This window comes from Ursus americanus, chromosome 4 (genome assembly GCF_024610735.1).
Source record: "Ursus americanus isolate L20-20 chromosome 4, mUrsAme1.1.p, whole genome shotgun sequence".
Classification (NCBI taxonomy): domain Eukaryota; kingdom Metazoa; phylum Chordata; class Mammalia; order Carnivora; family Ursidae; genus Ursus; species Ursus americanus.
In genome coordinates, this window is record NC_142130.1 from 20,627,482 (window position 1) to 20,644,428 (window position 16,947).

Here is a 16,947-nt window from a genome sequence, read left to right on the forward strand (position 1 = left end):
CAGTGCATTAGGAGCCCAGCAGGAGGGAGAGGCTGGAGACGGCACTAGAGAAGTGAGCGGGAGGTGAAGTAGGTAAGGCGAGGCTCTGGGAGCTCAGGCAGGAAGTGTGTGGGCTTTAGCCTCAGAGTCATGGGGAGCCATGAAGAGGGTAAGCCCAAGAGCACAATAATTAGGCATGAGTTTTAGATCATCCAGCTGAAGAATGAATTGGAGAGGGGCCAGACTGAAGGCAGGAAGGTGAGTTTTGAGGAAATTCAGGGAGGAAACAATGCAGTCCGAACCAAGGTAACGTCACAGGATATCCAAGAGACTTGAGGTTCTCCAGAGCGGGCAAACTAGGAAAGCGGTACTCCTATGGGATGGTGACCGGACAGGGCACATTCTATCCTGTGTGTGTCACCCCTGCCAACCTCCACCCTTACACACTGGGAAGAGGAAGGATGTGCCCTGCAGGGTGCTGAGTGATTTCCTATCTCACTCAGTCCTCCCAGTAGCTGTTCATGATCAGCCCCATTTTACAGATCAGAAATCCAGGGCTTCTGGAACTGCCTGACTCAAACCATGAACAGCGCAGTGTCTTCTTCTTCATGCCGTAAGGGTTGGTAAGCCAGGCTCACGTATATTTCTGTGAGGCCGCTGACTCCTCTACTTCGCTGCTTAACTACAGGGTCGCTCACCGTCAGCTCACCTCATTGCCTGAAAGGTGGTACATCCGGGCTTCCTGAAGCAGTGGGAAGACCTCTGGGCACTGTCTGATAAGAGGATCTGCCTCCACCGTCTCCACAAAGTACCATGGGTCCAGAAGTGGCAAGCGCACATTCTCAAGGACATAGGGGAGCAAGCAGAGTCGTTCTGACTGTTTGTGCCGGACCCAACTCATCACAGTCTCAAACACCTGAGCCTCCTCAGTCACATAGAGGTCATCACTCTTCAAGATGTGGTGCAGAGTGTCCACAGGAAGTTCGAGGAACTCCTCAGAGTTCAGAATCTGCACAAAGTTTTGAATGATGTAGTTTTGAACCTGCTTCTTCAGACTGTCCAAGGAGTGTGTGTCCGCCAGCCTCAATATTCCAACACAGTTTTCGGGGTTCAAGGCCTCTGTTAGGAAGCTGGCGCAGGCATCCACCATCCGCAGGAACTAAGAGAACAGAAGGGAGGCAAATCAGGCCAGAGACCCATTAGTCCACAGGGAGTCTTATCAGCAGTTGTGTGTAGTGACAAAAAATTAGAACAATCCAAATGAATGATAGTAGGGGACCAGCTAAAGAAATGATGTACATTCTTCTTTTTGACAACTCTGTAGTCATTGCTATGACATGTAAAAGAATATTAAATGATATAGAAAATGTTCACAATGTATTGAGTTTAAATATCTGTTCACTGAATCCGATCAAGCCTCTTATTTTATCAGTAATTTACGAGAAATGTAGCAGAAAGAGGAACACGTTAAATGGCACCTTGGGAATATACAATCAGTGAAGTCTGGGCTGTGAGAAACTTTACGAAACAAATTTCTTCAACAAATACATCACAAGGGTAAAGGAGAGAGAGATGGGGAGGAGGAACCTAGAAACGAGGAGAGATGTAAGAGACACATCAACCTGGTGCAAAGTCTGGACCTTATTTGGATTAGTATTCATTTTAAGTGTGATAATGGTGGTGTGATTATGTTTCAAGAGGAATCCTTGTCTTTTAGAGATATATACTAAAATATTTGCAGATGAAATGAGAAGAGCACTTCACAAAATTATAGGTACCTTAAGATCCTATTTTTATAAAAAATATAGAATATAGGCATAGAAAAAAGACTGAAGGGTATACACCAAAATACTAACAGTTATTATATCTCAGTATATCAGGTATCTTAGGACAATTTATGCTGCAGTAAAAACCCCCAAATCTCAGGCGCTGACAAGAATAAATGATTATTTCTCACTCACATTACATGTCCTACAGGGGTCTTCATTCCAAGACCCAGAATGACAGAAGAGCCCTTAGCTGAGATATGCCAGTCTTGTAACAGGAGGAGAAAAAAGATGGCATAGTCTCATAAGGATCTTAAAACTTCAGCTCACAAGTCGTACGTGCCATTTCCACTCATACTTAATTGGCCAGGGCAAATCACGTGGCAAAATTTGTTGCCAAGGGAAAAATAATCCTCCCATAGACACAGTCTCATAGGGAGAGAAAGGGAAGATACTGTATATGTAATGTAAGGAACCACACTTTCTAATAAGACTCTGAGAATTTCCCTTACTTTTTTTTACATACTTAAAAAATCCTCTAAAATGAATAAGTAGCACTTTTGTAAGTTAAAAATTCATTTGTAAAATTGTTGGTTTCCATATTTTAGTTTTAAGTTATCATCATTCTTATAAAAATATGGGTCCCTTATGCATATATAGCAGTTAACCATTTACAAAACACTGTCATATCCATTATATTGTTTGATATTCATTTTACAGATGAGGTGTTTCAAATGCATCAGTTCGTTCTTTTTTTATTTTTTATTTTAATTCCGATATAGTTAACATGCAGTGTTATATTAGTTTCAGGTGTACGATATTCAAATGCATCAGTTCATTCTTATTCATTGATCTCTGGAGCTTAGCTTTGAACAAGTCCAATTTCCTATCCCGCCTTCCTTGTCCACTGGGCCAGTAAAGGGTCAAGTTCTCAGTGTTCTTGGGTTGATGCATTATTTAACAGGAGGGAAAGACAAATGCTGAGTGGAGAGGACCTGGCAGGGAGGGCTGGTCTGAAGGCAGTGAAATAGTCCAGTGAGAGTATGGATGGGACAGACCTGCATCCGATGGGGTGCAAACTACAGAGGAGATGCCCCAGTGACGAGCTGAGAGTAGCAGGGGTGTGGGGCCTGAAGGGTGGGGGTTGGTGTAGAACTGGTCTTAGAGTGAACCATATTGATTTAGGCTCTGGCCTTCACTCCAGAGCATTCTAGGGGGCACACATCTCTGATTTTTGGGTCAGTCCCAATTGCAACATACTATCTTTCTATGTCAGAACACTCATTCCAGTCGTCAGTTTAGAAAACATTGACTGAGGGTCAATGAAATGCTGGAGAAGCTTGAATTCGGCCTCAGACCACCCTGTCTGCCGGCCCTGGCCATTGCCTGCAGATCTACTGCTCGCATGAGCAACTGTAGAAACGGTTGAGACTGAGAATTCTAACACCTGTTTAGTTGTTTGCAGATTTTCAGTTCAAAGAGTAAAAATACACAACCGAGACCAAGCCTTGCTGAGCCCTCAGAACCTGTCACCAGAGCCCTATGTGGCCCTGCCCACAGACGTCTATGAGCACTGAAAGGGAACTCACTTTTGTGGCATCCTCCAGTCCAAACAGCACGTACATGATTCCAGTGTTTGTGTGAGAAGATGATGATATGAAAATTAAATAGATTTTCTAAATACATAAACTGTCACTGGGAGGCCGCCTAAGAACCACTGGTAACAGTGGTTGAGTCTGGGGAGGGGAACTGGTAGCGGGGGTTGGGGTGGAGGGGAAGACTTACTTTTCACTGTTCACCTGTTAGTACTTCCTTGCTTTGTGTGCCATGTGTTAGAATTCTCTATTTAAAATAAAGTTTCTGATAAAAATAAATAAGTAAAATTAAGTTTCTCATGAATGGAGAAAATACTAGAAGGTAACACACCAAAATGCTATCCACGTTTATCTCAAATGCAGTTTTATTGATAAAGTTATTAATTTGTCTTTTAGACTTTGCTGTTCAGAACAAATGTTCTACACTGAGCATGAAGTTGCTTTTTTATTTTATTTATTATTATTTTTTCTTTTTTTATTTTTAAAGCGAGAGAGAGAGCACAGGAGTAGGGGGAGGGTGCAGGAGCAAAGGGAAAGGGAGAGAGAGAATCCCAAGCAGGCTCCACGCCCAGAGCAGACCCCAAAGTGGGGCACGATCCCATGATTCTGAGATCATGACCTGAACTGAAATCAAGAGTTGGACGCCCAACCAACTGAGCCACCAAACTGCCCCAACATGAGGTTGATTTAAAATCAGAAAAAATAAAATAAATACTTCCTTGCAATTTTCAAGTACACAATGAGAAAATAAAATAAAATGTAAAAAATAAAACAACACCTCCTATGTGCCAGCCCCTTTATATCACCTGGATAATTTAATCCTTACAACACTATAGAGTAGATATTTATTGTCATTCCTGTTTTATAGGTGAGGAAAGGAGATCCAGAGAAGTGAGGCAATTTCCTCAGGAACTTATAGCTAGTAAGAGGTAGAACTAAAATTTGAGCCAGTCTTATCTGATTCCAAAAATGCATGTTTTTAGACCATTTCAAGCTACCTCAGGTCAAATAGTGTATGCACAGGACAAGGGCTTGGCAGAGGTCAACCATGATTTGCACACTTCACCAAGGAGAGCTCCAATTATCTGATCTGCCCAAAGGAAGCCTTGGCCGACAAGGTGCTAATTCCTATCCCTGCTTGATGACTACTGATGAGCAAAGAAGGAAACCATGAAAAAGAATCAAACCAAGAACTCGAGCTCACAGTTGTTAGAAACATTGATTCAGAGTGTCCCTCCCCACCCAGAAACCATTCATCCCTCCATTCATCCACCTGTTAATTTCCAGAATGTGTATTGAACATCTGTTATGTAGTAAGCCATCAACCAGTGTTGGGGGTACAGAGCTGAAGAGAAAGAGACACAGTGCCTGTGCTCATTGGACCTGACAGACCACGGGGGGAGGCAGACGTTAATCGAGTAATCACACAATTGTCAAATTGTAACTGTGACAAATGCTATGTAACAAAGTTCAGTGATTCCGCTGTCTGAAAGTGAAGACATAGCCTTATTCTTACCCCTTGCTGTGCACTGTCACCACGACTTGCCCTGATGGAACCCCTCCACAGTCAGACCTGTCTGCTCACCTTCCCCAAATGTTCCTAAGCTTGCCTGTCACAGTGCCTTTCTGTGCTCATGCTGTTTCATCAGCCTGGACCAGCTTTCTCCCTCAACAGCATGTTAAAATCCTGCTCTCCTTGCTCAGGGAAATTGGATTCCAGAGCTCCACTTTTTAAGAAAGGACTCAGGATAGCTCACCCCAATTTCAACTTAAAAGGCCCTTTCAAGTTAACCTAAAAAGGGGGGGAAGGAAGAGTACCATGACCATCACCTTATCTACACAGGGCTGTTTTCTTCATTCAGAGTGTTAAATCTGGGTCCAACAATGGGTTCCGGAGTGTGTGAACTCCTACAATGGTGTGCAAACATTTGTTTGCACGTGTGGCAATTCTCTGGAAATTGAGTTTACAAGAGACACTGTGAGTTGCTCTCTAGTATCCGTGAACCTGAGGACAAAGCCAACACAAGAGGGAGAACCAGGCTGACAGGACCAGAGAGTCTTAACCAGACTGTGCTTTAAGCCTTCCCTGCCGCTGGACATTTTAAATTCTGGGCCAATACTTGCTTAAGAAGAAAGGAGGAGAATGAAATAAAAGGGAAGGGAAAAGAAATGGAGAAATCCTACCCATTTATGAGGTTCTTTCTCAAGAACCACTTCCCCTCCTTCTTGGCTTTTCCAGTTGCCCAACATGGAATCAACTCCTCCCTCCTCTGTGCTCCACTGGGCAACTCACTTGCCCCTCCATGGAGCATGATTACATTTCTCCCTTGTACTATGGTCAACCATCTCAAGGGCAGATTCTAGGTCATACTTGTGTTTTTATTTCCAATAGCACCTAGCACAAACTCTGCCAAAAGGGAAGGAAAGAGAGAGAAGGAAAATAGTTTTTGGATACCTCGTATGTACCAACATCTGTGCTAGACACTTTCCCATCTATTTTTTTATTTAATGATCAAATTTTATTTTTTAATGAATATATTTTATTTAGTAAGTAATAATAAGGTAGGTATTAGTACAGACCATTTGCACAGAAAAAGAAATAGAGAATTGAAAGAGTTAGGTGCATTGCCTAAGGTCACAGCCACTAGGTGGTACAGATGACACTCAAGGTCATGGCTAGCTCACTCTTCTCACTGGCCATCACACTGCCTTTGTAACTGTCACATTGTTGAGCTAACAAACTTCCAGGAGAGTCTGAAGAGACCATATGAGGACAAGGGTAGCGGGGATCTCCAAGTAGCCTACATTTCCCCCTAAAATATGCTTCAAGAAACACTTCTGAACATGAGGGGTGTAGACAGCATCCTAACCAGTGGCTGGGAAACTGCTGGTGTGCAGGGCGGTCATGGGAACAAGAAATTGTTTTCTTTACAATATATATGCTTTTTGCTTCTTCATATTCAAGATTACTTGGACTTTAGCATAGATTTTCTTTCTCAGCCTGTCCCAATGACATATGAACTTGTTTATTAAAGCTGAGCTATGACAGATAATGGCAACAGCCAGCCAGCTTCCTGTTTGAGGGGACATGTGAGCAAAAGGTTACAGTCAGGCACCTGACTCTCGAATAGGGAGACTAAAAATACAATCAAAGAAACCACTTGAGACATGGCTGCAGTTCCCATGAGAAGTGTCTGCCTCAATGAGAATGTACCCCCTGTTCCCCATCTCCACTGCCCTTCCTCTGCTTCCCTTCATGCTCTCCAGAATATGGGTCTTAACAGACTTAACCAGTGTAATTCCACATCTCCCTAGAGGTACCTTCAAATCCACTCCAGAAAAACTGAAGCCCTGTTTTGGCCCAAATCAGCAATTCCATTGACCAGAGTCCCCAAGTGACCTTACAGTTATTGCAAAGGGTGTGTAAAGACATTGGTATTCTTACCTTCAAGTCCCAACAAATCAGTGTTTGTGAAGAGCATATACTTTGTTGATGAGATTAACAAATCAAAATCATTTGAAATTGTTGTGAATTGTTTGTGAATTTCTTCTCAAACAGTAGTTATGAAAAGTAAAATTGTTCTCCTTTGAGGTGTGTACTGATGTTAAAGAGGGGTCTTCAGGGGCATCTGGCTGGCTCAGTTGGTTAAGTGTCTGACTTGATTTCAGCTCAGGTCATGAACTCAGGGTTATGAGATCAAGCCCTGTGTCAGGCTCCACGCTGGGAGTGGAGCCTGCTTAGGATTCTCTGCTCTTCCCCCCCACCAAAAAAAAAAAAGGAGTCTTCATACTTAAAAATTGTAAATTACCACTATTCGTAATCTTCCAACCCTGCCCCTTTCTCTCTTTCTCAGGTGATACCTCTCGATCCCAGAACGCCAGGGTCACGCCCTGAGCCGAAGGCAGACGCTTAACGACTGAGCCACCCAGGCGCCCCTCTGCTTACAAGTTCTATCTGCCTAGAATATGTTTCATCCAACCTAGCTGCCATTTGTTAAAATCCTACTCATTCTATGAAGTCCAGTTCAATGCCACCTCCTCCAGACCCAGAACTTTTTTCTACTCCTGCACTCTGCCCTGGGGTCTGGCTGGATTGCTCTGTGGTTTGAAAGCTCAGTGGAAATTCTTGCTTTTGAGGCTTTGGGTGTAGTGGTGGGTGGCAGGTATGTGGGGTCAGAAGTTCTGGGTTTAGGGGCGCCTGGGTGGCTCAGTCGTTAAGCATCTGCCTTCGGCTCAGGTCATGATCCCAGCGTTCTGGGACCGAGCCCTGCATTGGGCTCCCTGCTCAGCAGGAAGCCTGCTTCTCCCCCCTCACTCCCCCTGCTTGTGTTCCCTCTCTCGGTGTCTCTCTCTGTCAAATAAATAAATAAAATCTTAAAAAAAAAAAAAAAAAGTAGTTCTGGGTTTAGGCCCCAGATCATAGCTTCACTCTTTGATGACCTGCTCTTTGATGACCTGAACTCTCTGTGAACCACAGTTTCCTCTTCTGGAAAATGTTGAGAATAATAAAGCCCATCTTGCAGTCTCACTGTGAGGGTACTCCCTGGCCAACCCACTCACAGAAATATTGTCAACATCAGATGGGATCGTGTAGGGGAAAAAATACAATAAACGGTTAAATAAATGTGATCTGTATTCATAACTTTTATCTTTATTTCCCCTGATAGTTTCTTATAAAGTACCTTGCATGTAGAAAATAGTTAGTAATTTGTGGTAATTAGATAGAAGTAGAAGTCAGAATCTGGTAGCAACACTGGTTTTCATGACAACTAAAACCCATATCTCACTTCCTATATTCTACAACCTACAGGCAGCAACTAGAGCATTCCAGGCTTTCATACCCAGGGAAGGGGTGATAGGATAGACAAAAGAATACAATTTTGGCTTTTGAGTTTCTTTTTTTTTTTTTTTTAAGATTTTATTTATTTATTTGAAAGAGCCAGCAAGAGAGGGAACACAAGCAAGGGGAGTGGGAGAGGAAGAAGCAGGCTCCCAGCGATGCGGGGCTTGATCCCAGGACTCTGGGATCATGCCCTGAGCCGAAGGCAGACGCCTTAATGACTGAGCCACCCAGGCGCCCTGGCTTTTGAGTTTCTAAATACACTTTCAGAATTTATAATAGTGGTTATTACCAATTAGTGGTAATAACTGGGCCCTTTGAACTGGAAAAGCCAGAATACCAAAAAGTCTAGGCATAAAGTTTGCATCAAAGCAGTACATGTAGGAGCATGGATGATAATGTAGGAGCCAGCTTTTCCAACATTGATTCCCAGGCCAGGAAGAAAGAGGAGAAAGAGTCTAGTAATAGAGTGAGAAGCAGGTGTGGGTCCCTGGGATGATGTCCTGCCTCCCAACCCAGGTCAAACTCTAGAGTAAGGGAGATGCAAAAGGCTCCTTAGAGTTGTGGATCTGAGAGCAAAAGAATGTGTGCCTTGACTGCCGAAATGAAATCAGAAAAGCAGCAGTCCAGTAGAGCAGCCACAGAAGAGAAGCTGGAATGTGTTGTTTCTAGACGAAGGGGGTCTATGGCAGTAGCTCCAAGTTCCCTATAGTTCCAGATTGGCACAGGAGAGCAAATGGAAGTTTCTTGTGTGTCCTTGAGAGGGACAAAGAAGCCACAGAGAGGACTGGCAGACCTGAGGAGGCTTTGCAAATGGGACAAAGAGAATGCAAAGTGATCCACAAGGACTGAGGGCCAGAACAAGGCGGGCCTAAGGATTTTCAGCTGATGTGGTGGGCGGGGGTGTCAATGATCAGAGAGAGACTGATGGGAACACAGATGCTCCAGCAGGTGCCAGCATGGACCAATGATGCAGATAACCATGGTAAGCCTGGGCCAGATGCCTCTTTCTACTATAACCTGGCATTCTGTAAACACCCCTTGTAACCATATAAGCAACCCAGATTCTAAAGAGAGCATTCTGGGATGCCAAGAATGTTCTGGAGCTTGATCTGGGTGGCAGTTAATGGTTGTAAGCACATGTAAAAAATAAAAAACTATAGTTAAGATGTGTGCATTTTACTAAATGTAACTTATACCTAAGAATAAAAAAGAGTCACCATTGAGATTAAACACAGAACTGTAAAGACTAAAGAGATGCTGCGTGGACAGCCACAGGCTCACTGTTGAGATGGGGACACCTGGTGGCCCCAAGTGTCCTAGTTTCCCCAGAGGGAGTTAGGCATGAGGGGTGACAGCTGTGCCAGTCTCGCCCCCTGACGCAGTTACAGGGCCCCACTGGTTCCCAGAATTTTCCACTGGGCAGCCCTCTCTGAGGCTGCTGATGGCCCCAGCTGCCTTCGGGATCATGGCTTGTTTCAGGCCTCACGCCAAGGGACGGATGCAGCATGTGGAGCAGAGAACACACAGGCTAGCATAAGCGGACAAGAGTGAAATTCAGGTTCATCTCTCATTAGCCATGAAACCTTGAACATTTATATCACTAAATTTTAGTTCTCGCATCTCTAAATTGGGGGTAAAAATACCGACCTCATTTTAAATGAAACAGTATTGGCAAGAGTTGCCACACAGTGAATGTTCTGAAAAGCACAGCTATCACCGTGATGTGGACCAGGAAATTAACCCTCATGTCTTATCACTGACTGTGGCCACACAGCAATACTGGTTGACAAAGGGGGTATGTGGGAGAGGGTGCATCAGTCAACAGATGGATTTTATCTAGCTAGTAGCAAAGACATAGTTGGGCTGGTTTCCTTGCTTGGATCGACGGACTACTCTGATGTTGGGTCGATACAATCTGTGGGTCCCTGTCAATGACAACAGAAGTTCATCTGTAACTTGCAGTAATGAGACCTGCTTTTGCTAGGTGTCCGGCACTTAGTAGGTGCTTAAAAATGAAGCAGTTATTAGTATTAACCTGTGGAATACTTCCTCCTCTACTAGCCCACGTTTCTTTAAGCCAGTAGTGGGCTTCTTAGTGTCCTCTTAAAGCAAGTCAGGCAATTTTTGATGGGGTCTTGAGCAGTTTCTGAGGCAGTCCTCATATTCAGCTAGTAATGAAGAAGAGAAACGCATGCCTTCATTGATTCAACAAATATTTATGTACTATGATCCACAAACTGAGTAAGCCAAGAAGCCAACCCAGGCCATCAGGGTCAGCCATTGACCACATGGCTACCTCGTCCATACAGATCTCAGCTCAGAGCATGTTGTGGCTTGTGTCTTCTCAGGCCCAGGCCAAATGGCCAGGCTCTCACTCTGGCAGCCTCCTTTCCCTCCTCACGTCAGCCCTCAGGACTCAGCCTGACCTCTTTTCGGCTTCTAAGCTCTTCTTCTAATCAGCTGCTCTGTTATCTTAGGCATCCTTTGTCCCAAAACTAAATGAGGGCTGAGCTGGTCTCCCTGACCTCACACCTTTTGCTGCCCTGCTGATAAACTCACAAGCCGTTATTCTCTCATGAGTTTTTAATAATAAAAATGAAAGTAACAAATACGACAAAGTTCTCCAAATGAATGCAGCAGTTCTCCAAAAACTGAAGAATCTTACCAAGTTCTTAGAGCCATTGTCCCAGGTCTACAGTCTCTGGTTTCTGACTGCCTCGCTCATCTAGAGCCTGAAGTTCCAACTAAAGTAAGTTCTTGGGGCCCCCCCTGGATGACATTCATCTTAAAAACCCTGCCTCCCATGTGAACGGTCACTCGGGCCTTTCCTTGTAGGTGCTTCTTTTACTCTTACCTTTCTAGAAACTACTTGGAGAAAATATGTTTCTCCCCATAATTCACCAATAAATTATGGCTAGATTACTGCAAAGTTCCTCTCTAGGGCAGTTCATTCAGTACCTGCCCCACACTAACTTTCCTCCTAAAAAAAACTGTCCCACCCTGGGCCCAGCTGATTGGACCAATGACAACTGACAATGGTAATGGTAACTGACCCCTGGGTTAGCAGTCTTCATGAGGCCAGCAACTCATGAAGTTGCCTCACATGGAAAGCTCTTTTCAAACGGCAATCGTGGTGACTGGCTGGGTCAATCGAAAGATCTCTTTCTGGACTGGGAAATTCTGGCACAGAAGCAATCAATGGATAATAGCAAGAGAGCTGAAAAGAGAAGGAGAAAGTGAGGGAGCAACTGAAGATCAGCAACGATGTGACAACTAAAAACCTTTACCACCTGATGGGGTAGAGAACACCAACATACTCTGATTCCCATTGATTTCAGTCCCACAAAGGTGGTATCGGCTTCTGTGAATGTTCTAAAATAACAAGATAAAATGTCAACTCTGGCACAATTTTCTCCATCTATAATTTTGAGTTAATTAAATATAGCACCAGTCCAATTCATTCTACTAACCAAGTGTCATATGAACGTGATAAAACAAAACTTAAATCATGGTTTCTTATAATCCTAATCCAGGAAAAAGCAAAGATTTGGGGATGGCACAGGAAAATGTTCTCACAGCTCAATGTCAGCCCAGTTTATTCAAGGCACAAATTGTCCGAAGTAAAGTTAAAATTAATGCACAAATGATGGGAAGAAAATTCTATCCAGCATCTATTATGTGCCAGGCATTTTACAAATAGCATCCTATTGAATCCTCATAATAACTTTCCCTAAAAGGCAGGTATTATTATCATCCTAATTTTACAAATAAGAAAGCTGAGGCTCAGACAATCTAAGTAACCTGTCCACATCCACACAGCAAATAAATGACTGAACTGGGATTTAAACCCAGGTTCCGCCTGACTCGCACCCACATTCTTTCCACTCTACCACTCTGCCTTATAAGAGACTATTAAGATAACTTGACATGTTTCACTTCTCAGGAGACCCCAACAACATTATACAGCCATCAAAAAGGCTCTATGCAGGGGCACCTGGGTGGTTCAGTCAGTTCAGCGTCCCACTCAGTTTCAGCTTGGGTTGTGGTCTTGGGGTCATGCTCTCAGGGTCATGAGATCAGCCCTGGGTTGGACTCCGGGCTCAGCAGGGAATCCGCTTGGGGGTCTCTGCCTCTCCCTCTTTCTCTGCCCCTCCTCCCTGCCCGTGCTTGCTCTCTCTTTCTCTCTCTCTCAAATAAATAAATAAAACCTTTTATTTTTTTTAAGATTTTATTTATTTATTTGACAGAGAGAGGCAGCGAGAGAGGGAACACAAGCAGGGGGAGTGGGAGAGGGAGATGCAGGCTTCCTGCTGCGCAGGGAGGCCAATGCTGGGCTCGCACTGGGATCATCTGGGATCATGACCTGAGCTGAAGGCAGATGCTTAATGACTGAGCCACCCAGGCGCCCTTCAAATAAATAAATAAAATCTGAAAGAAGGAAGGAAAGAAAGAAAGAAAGAAAGAAAGAAAGAAAGAAAGAAAGAAAGAAAGAAAGAAAGAGTCTCTATGCATATTGATCTGTAACAATCTCCAAAATATATTGTGAAGCCAAAAAAAGCAACATGCAAAATAGGGTGTATAGTGTGCCAACAGTCATGTTTAAAAACTGTAGACAATGAGTGGGAGTGATATACACACATTTACACTGTGCATAGGATATGAAGGACAGCAAGACATGGTTAAATGTGAACATGGCAAAATGTTCCACTGTCTCCCCTTCTGTTTTTCTGAATTTGGAACATGGATATGTTTTATCCATTCAAATGAATAAATACTCTTTAAACCCACAAAGTGATTTCAACAACCTATAAACTTCTGTCCCTTGTGGTGCTTTCAAGCATGAAGATATTCCCAGTTTTCTACATCTGAAACTTCAAAGCAAGTCATCCGGAAGCAATAGAAATCAGAAAGTGGGTTAAATAGATACCCAGACTCCCACAGCACTCTTCTCTTGTTTTCATAAGAATTAACACTCATAGGAAAATGAGTAAAATAGCCTCAAAGAGAAACCTGGTATTTTTTGCCTAGAAAGTGAATGAGATTTGGAAAATTTTGAGGTGAGGGATTACCAGAATAGGGGAATCAATAATAAACAGAGCATGCTCTATCTCTATCCTGTCTGTCTTCTTCTTCCTTCCACCTCTGATTAAAACCAAAATCTCTACTGAAGCTCACCACTTGAGAGAAAATGAGGAAGAGGTGGAGGAGGAAGAGGACGAGGACAAGGAGAAACTTTATGCCAAAATAATTTCCAGATACATTAAAGATTTAAGTATCAAAGCTGCGGACATAACAAAACTAACAGAAATTATAAGTGAATAAGTATATAATTAAGCAGTGGGGTAGGTCTTTCTAAAAACATATAACAAAGGCAAAAACATCAAGGAAATGATCAATAGATCTGATGAAACACGAACTTTAAATTTTGTACATTAAAAAAGTCATAACCAAAAATTATGAGTCAAATAACCAATGGAAAATATTTGCAACATTACAAAACTCTTTACTATCTAAAGAGTTTTTATTAAAATCACCCAAAACTGAAAGGAGAACAAGAAACAGAAACACAAACTCCCTCCTCCATGAAACTGGGAGTTATCAGTAACCCCAAACCACAGACTATGAAGACTGGCAAACGGCTTTGTTGAGAGGAAAGAGGTCAGACCAAATGCCTACAAAGGAGTCTGTCCCTCAGAACCCCAGAAAGCAGGAATATTAAAGTCCCAGGGAAAGAGCAAGGCCAGGACAGGTGGGGCTGGTACTAGGGGTAGGTTTAAGAAGGATTTAAGCCTTCTGGGACTCCTCCCCACCTCTTGTGATCTAACAACACCACTCCCACTAGAAAAGAAGATTTATCCTCTGGAGAAACCAGACCAGAGAGGTTCTGGACTGGGGATGCCAGAAACTGAGGAAGACACATGAGCACATCACACTGAAAATAAGGAGGCTAAGTAAAGATTTACAAATATGCCCACACCCACACACCCACTGTAGAATACAGGCGGCTGTCTTATAGCCACCAGGCAAAAGCTGAACTAGATTGAGGCCCTATCTGGGAAGGATTTCCCTGAGGTCAGATTGTTGGAGCAGTGGGGGTTGGGGTGGGAAGCGGGATGAGACAGGGCTGCTGAGCGTGAGGCTGCTCAGTCCCTCCTTCCACAGAAAGCAGAGTATTCCTCTGCAGGTTAGTAAGGCTGAAGGGGTAGGCAGTCAGGACAGAGAAAGGGGGAGGGCTGTGTGTGTGTGTTGGGGGGGAGTAACTGACTTGGACACATCACCAGAAGGCGTGACCGGCCCTGATGGAAGTAACTTGCTCTGTATCTTTAAAATGCCCTGAGGAAACTGAGACAATAAAATTGGCAAACAATTATTCAGAACTCATCGGTGCTGTTTCATAAAGTTTCCTCCCTCCCTCTACTCTCCCTTCCTTGCTGGACTCCACAGATCCTGCCTAGGCTCCAGCTTCAACAAAGATAATCCCACCGCCCATGGTCTTGACTCATGGCCCCTTATTCCCCACCGTCCCAGACTTTGTTTTGTTTCCCCTCACTACTGACCTATTCAAGAGGATACCACCTCCCAAAGTCCCAAACCATGCACAAGATCTGATGTTTGTCCTAGTCTCTGGGAATGACCGGGCTTGTACCTGGACTCTGTCATAAATCTCAGCATCCTCAGTGAGACACACTCTGCTTAACCCGGCAAAACCAAGTTCAAGGTGTACTTTTAGACCTAGGCAAAGACGGTAACCGGGGATGGGGCCCCTATGATAACTACAGATGCAACCGATAGAATCTATGGGTCTAATTATTCCATGAAGCTAAATAATTGTAATCGGATTGAAACAAACATAGTCAAATGGAAACAATAAAACTTAATCCTGAGGGTTCTCTCTTTTATCTTCTGTAAGACCCCTCATGAAAAGAGCTCTTCTTCCACACCCACCACAAAGTGCTGACCAGGCAAGATCCTGTGTGCCTCAAAATCTAGACACCGCTCCCAGAGAGACTGCATGGTGTACTGCAAAAATGTAGCTCCTGGCCTCGGAAAGCCCAGGGTTCAAATAACCCCCACTCTGCACCTTATTCTTTCTACCTGTAAAGTAGGGAGAAGTAACTATCTCCCCAGGTTGTGCTAAGGATTTGAAGTTACATATATGAGGGGTGCTGGGGTGGCTCAGTTGGTTGAGCATCTGGCTTTTGATTTCAGCTGGGGTTGTGCTCTCAGGGTTGCGAGATCGAGCCTTCCATCGGGCTCCAGAATCAGCGCAGAGCCTGCTGGAGATTCCTTCCCTCTCCCTCTCCCTCTGCTCCTCCCCCTGCTCACACTCTTGCTCGCTCGCTGTCTCAAATAAATTTTTTAAAATCTTAAAAAAAAAAAAAAAAGTTACAGATATGAAGTGATGGCTAGAACCCCTGGTTCCGATTAGGCTTCTGCAAACTGTAGTCATTGCAGTCAGGAACCAAGTATAGATTCCAAGCACCATGCTGTCCTGGCTTGATGGCATTAAGAAGATAATGCCACGTCTCACCACTTCAGAAAATTTCCAAAGAAGCCTCTTCTGACTTTCAAGTAAGTAGAGGCCTGGCTATGTGTGTGTGTGTGGAGGGGGTGTGGTGTATGTATGTGGGCCAGGTATGAGCTTAGGAGCCAGTCCAGGCAGATCTCTGAGGAGTTGCTGCTTTCCCCTGCTCCAGAGGAGAACACTGAGACTGTTCACACACCTGGAAGAGGTTAGCAGCTTCCAGGACCCGCTGCACATTCTGCTTGGTGATCAGCGCCTTGCTGGTGTACGTGTAATCCAGAAGAGTGTGCATGGTCTCAGCATCAACACCTTTGATAATGATCCTCTTCTCGTACTTTTCCTTTAAATCGTTGCAGAACATGGCCCTGGAAGAGAGATGAGTGAATGTGAGTCCTACCCTGATTGTTAGTTCTAGGTCTAAACAGATCCCCCTCACACCTATCTGCCCCCATGGAACAGCGAGGTTCCCAAGGTCAGGGCCTGGGATGATTGCTCTCTGTTCCTCCAACACCCAGCACGCACCAGACATTCAATCGATACTTCCTGAACTGTCCTGCCCTGCTATGCCCAGCTGTGGTCCCTACAGCAGTCCCAGATCTGAAGGGGCAGTAGGAGCCATACTGGCCAAGCTGGTGGGATCTAGAACTACTTTACTGCACCAAAGAACTCCTGCAATGGCTCAGAGTGCTGGAGATTCTTCTGGGAGCAGTGTGGGGTCCCTCCCCTGCCCAGGCCTTATCTGTACTTTCTCAACGATTAGGTACCCCAAAACAGGGTTTCTGAATTCATTCTCAGTTCTCATTCCAGCTTTCTTCTGGCCTGGAGGCCTGGCCCCACACCCAGGCCTGCCAGCTGGGGCTCAAATGCTGGAAGGGATTTAAATATCAGGCAGTCTCTGGACTTCGTTGTGTCACCCTAAAATTCATATATTGAAACCCTAACCCACCAACATAGATAGCGCTTTTAGGAGATAATTAAGGTTAAATGAAGTTGCAGGGGGGCAGGGGTCCTAATCCAATAGGATTGGTGTCCTTAAAAGAAGAGGAAGAGATACCAAAACTCTCTCTCTCTCTGCCATGTGAGCACACAGTGGCTGTCTGTAAGCCAGGAGAGTCCTCACCAGAAGCTGACCATGTTGGCACCCTGATCTTGGACTTTCAGTCTCTAAAATTGTGAGAAAATACATTTCTGTTGTTGAAGCCACCCAGTCTATGGTATTTTTAATGACAGCTCCGGCTG

At 44.2% G+C, this 16,947-nt stretch overlaps 1 protein-coding gene across 1 annotated transcript in view; it reads right to left on the bottom strand.

Moving 5' to 3' along the window:
* Positions 1-16,947, bottom strand: part of KLHL6 (kelch like family member 6) — a 51,800-nt gene that overhangs the window by 15,370 nt on the left and 19,483 nt on the right. Inside the window, exons 2-3 of the mRNA XM_045776641.2 lie at positions 15,908-16,073; positions 689-1,138 (exon numbers count right to left, since the gene is read on the bottom strand). Of these exons, the coding sequence (XP_045632597.2) occupies positions 689-1,138; positions 15,908-16,073 (616 nt within the window). The remainder of the gene's footprint in view (positions 1-688; positions 1,139-15,907; positions 16,074-16,947) is intronic.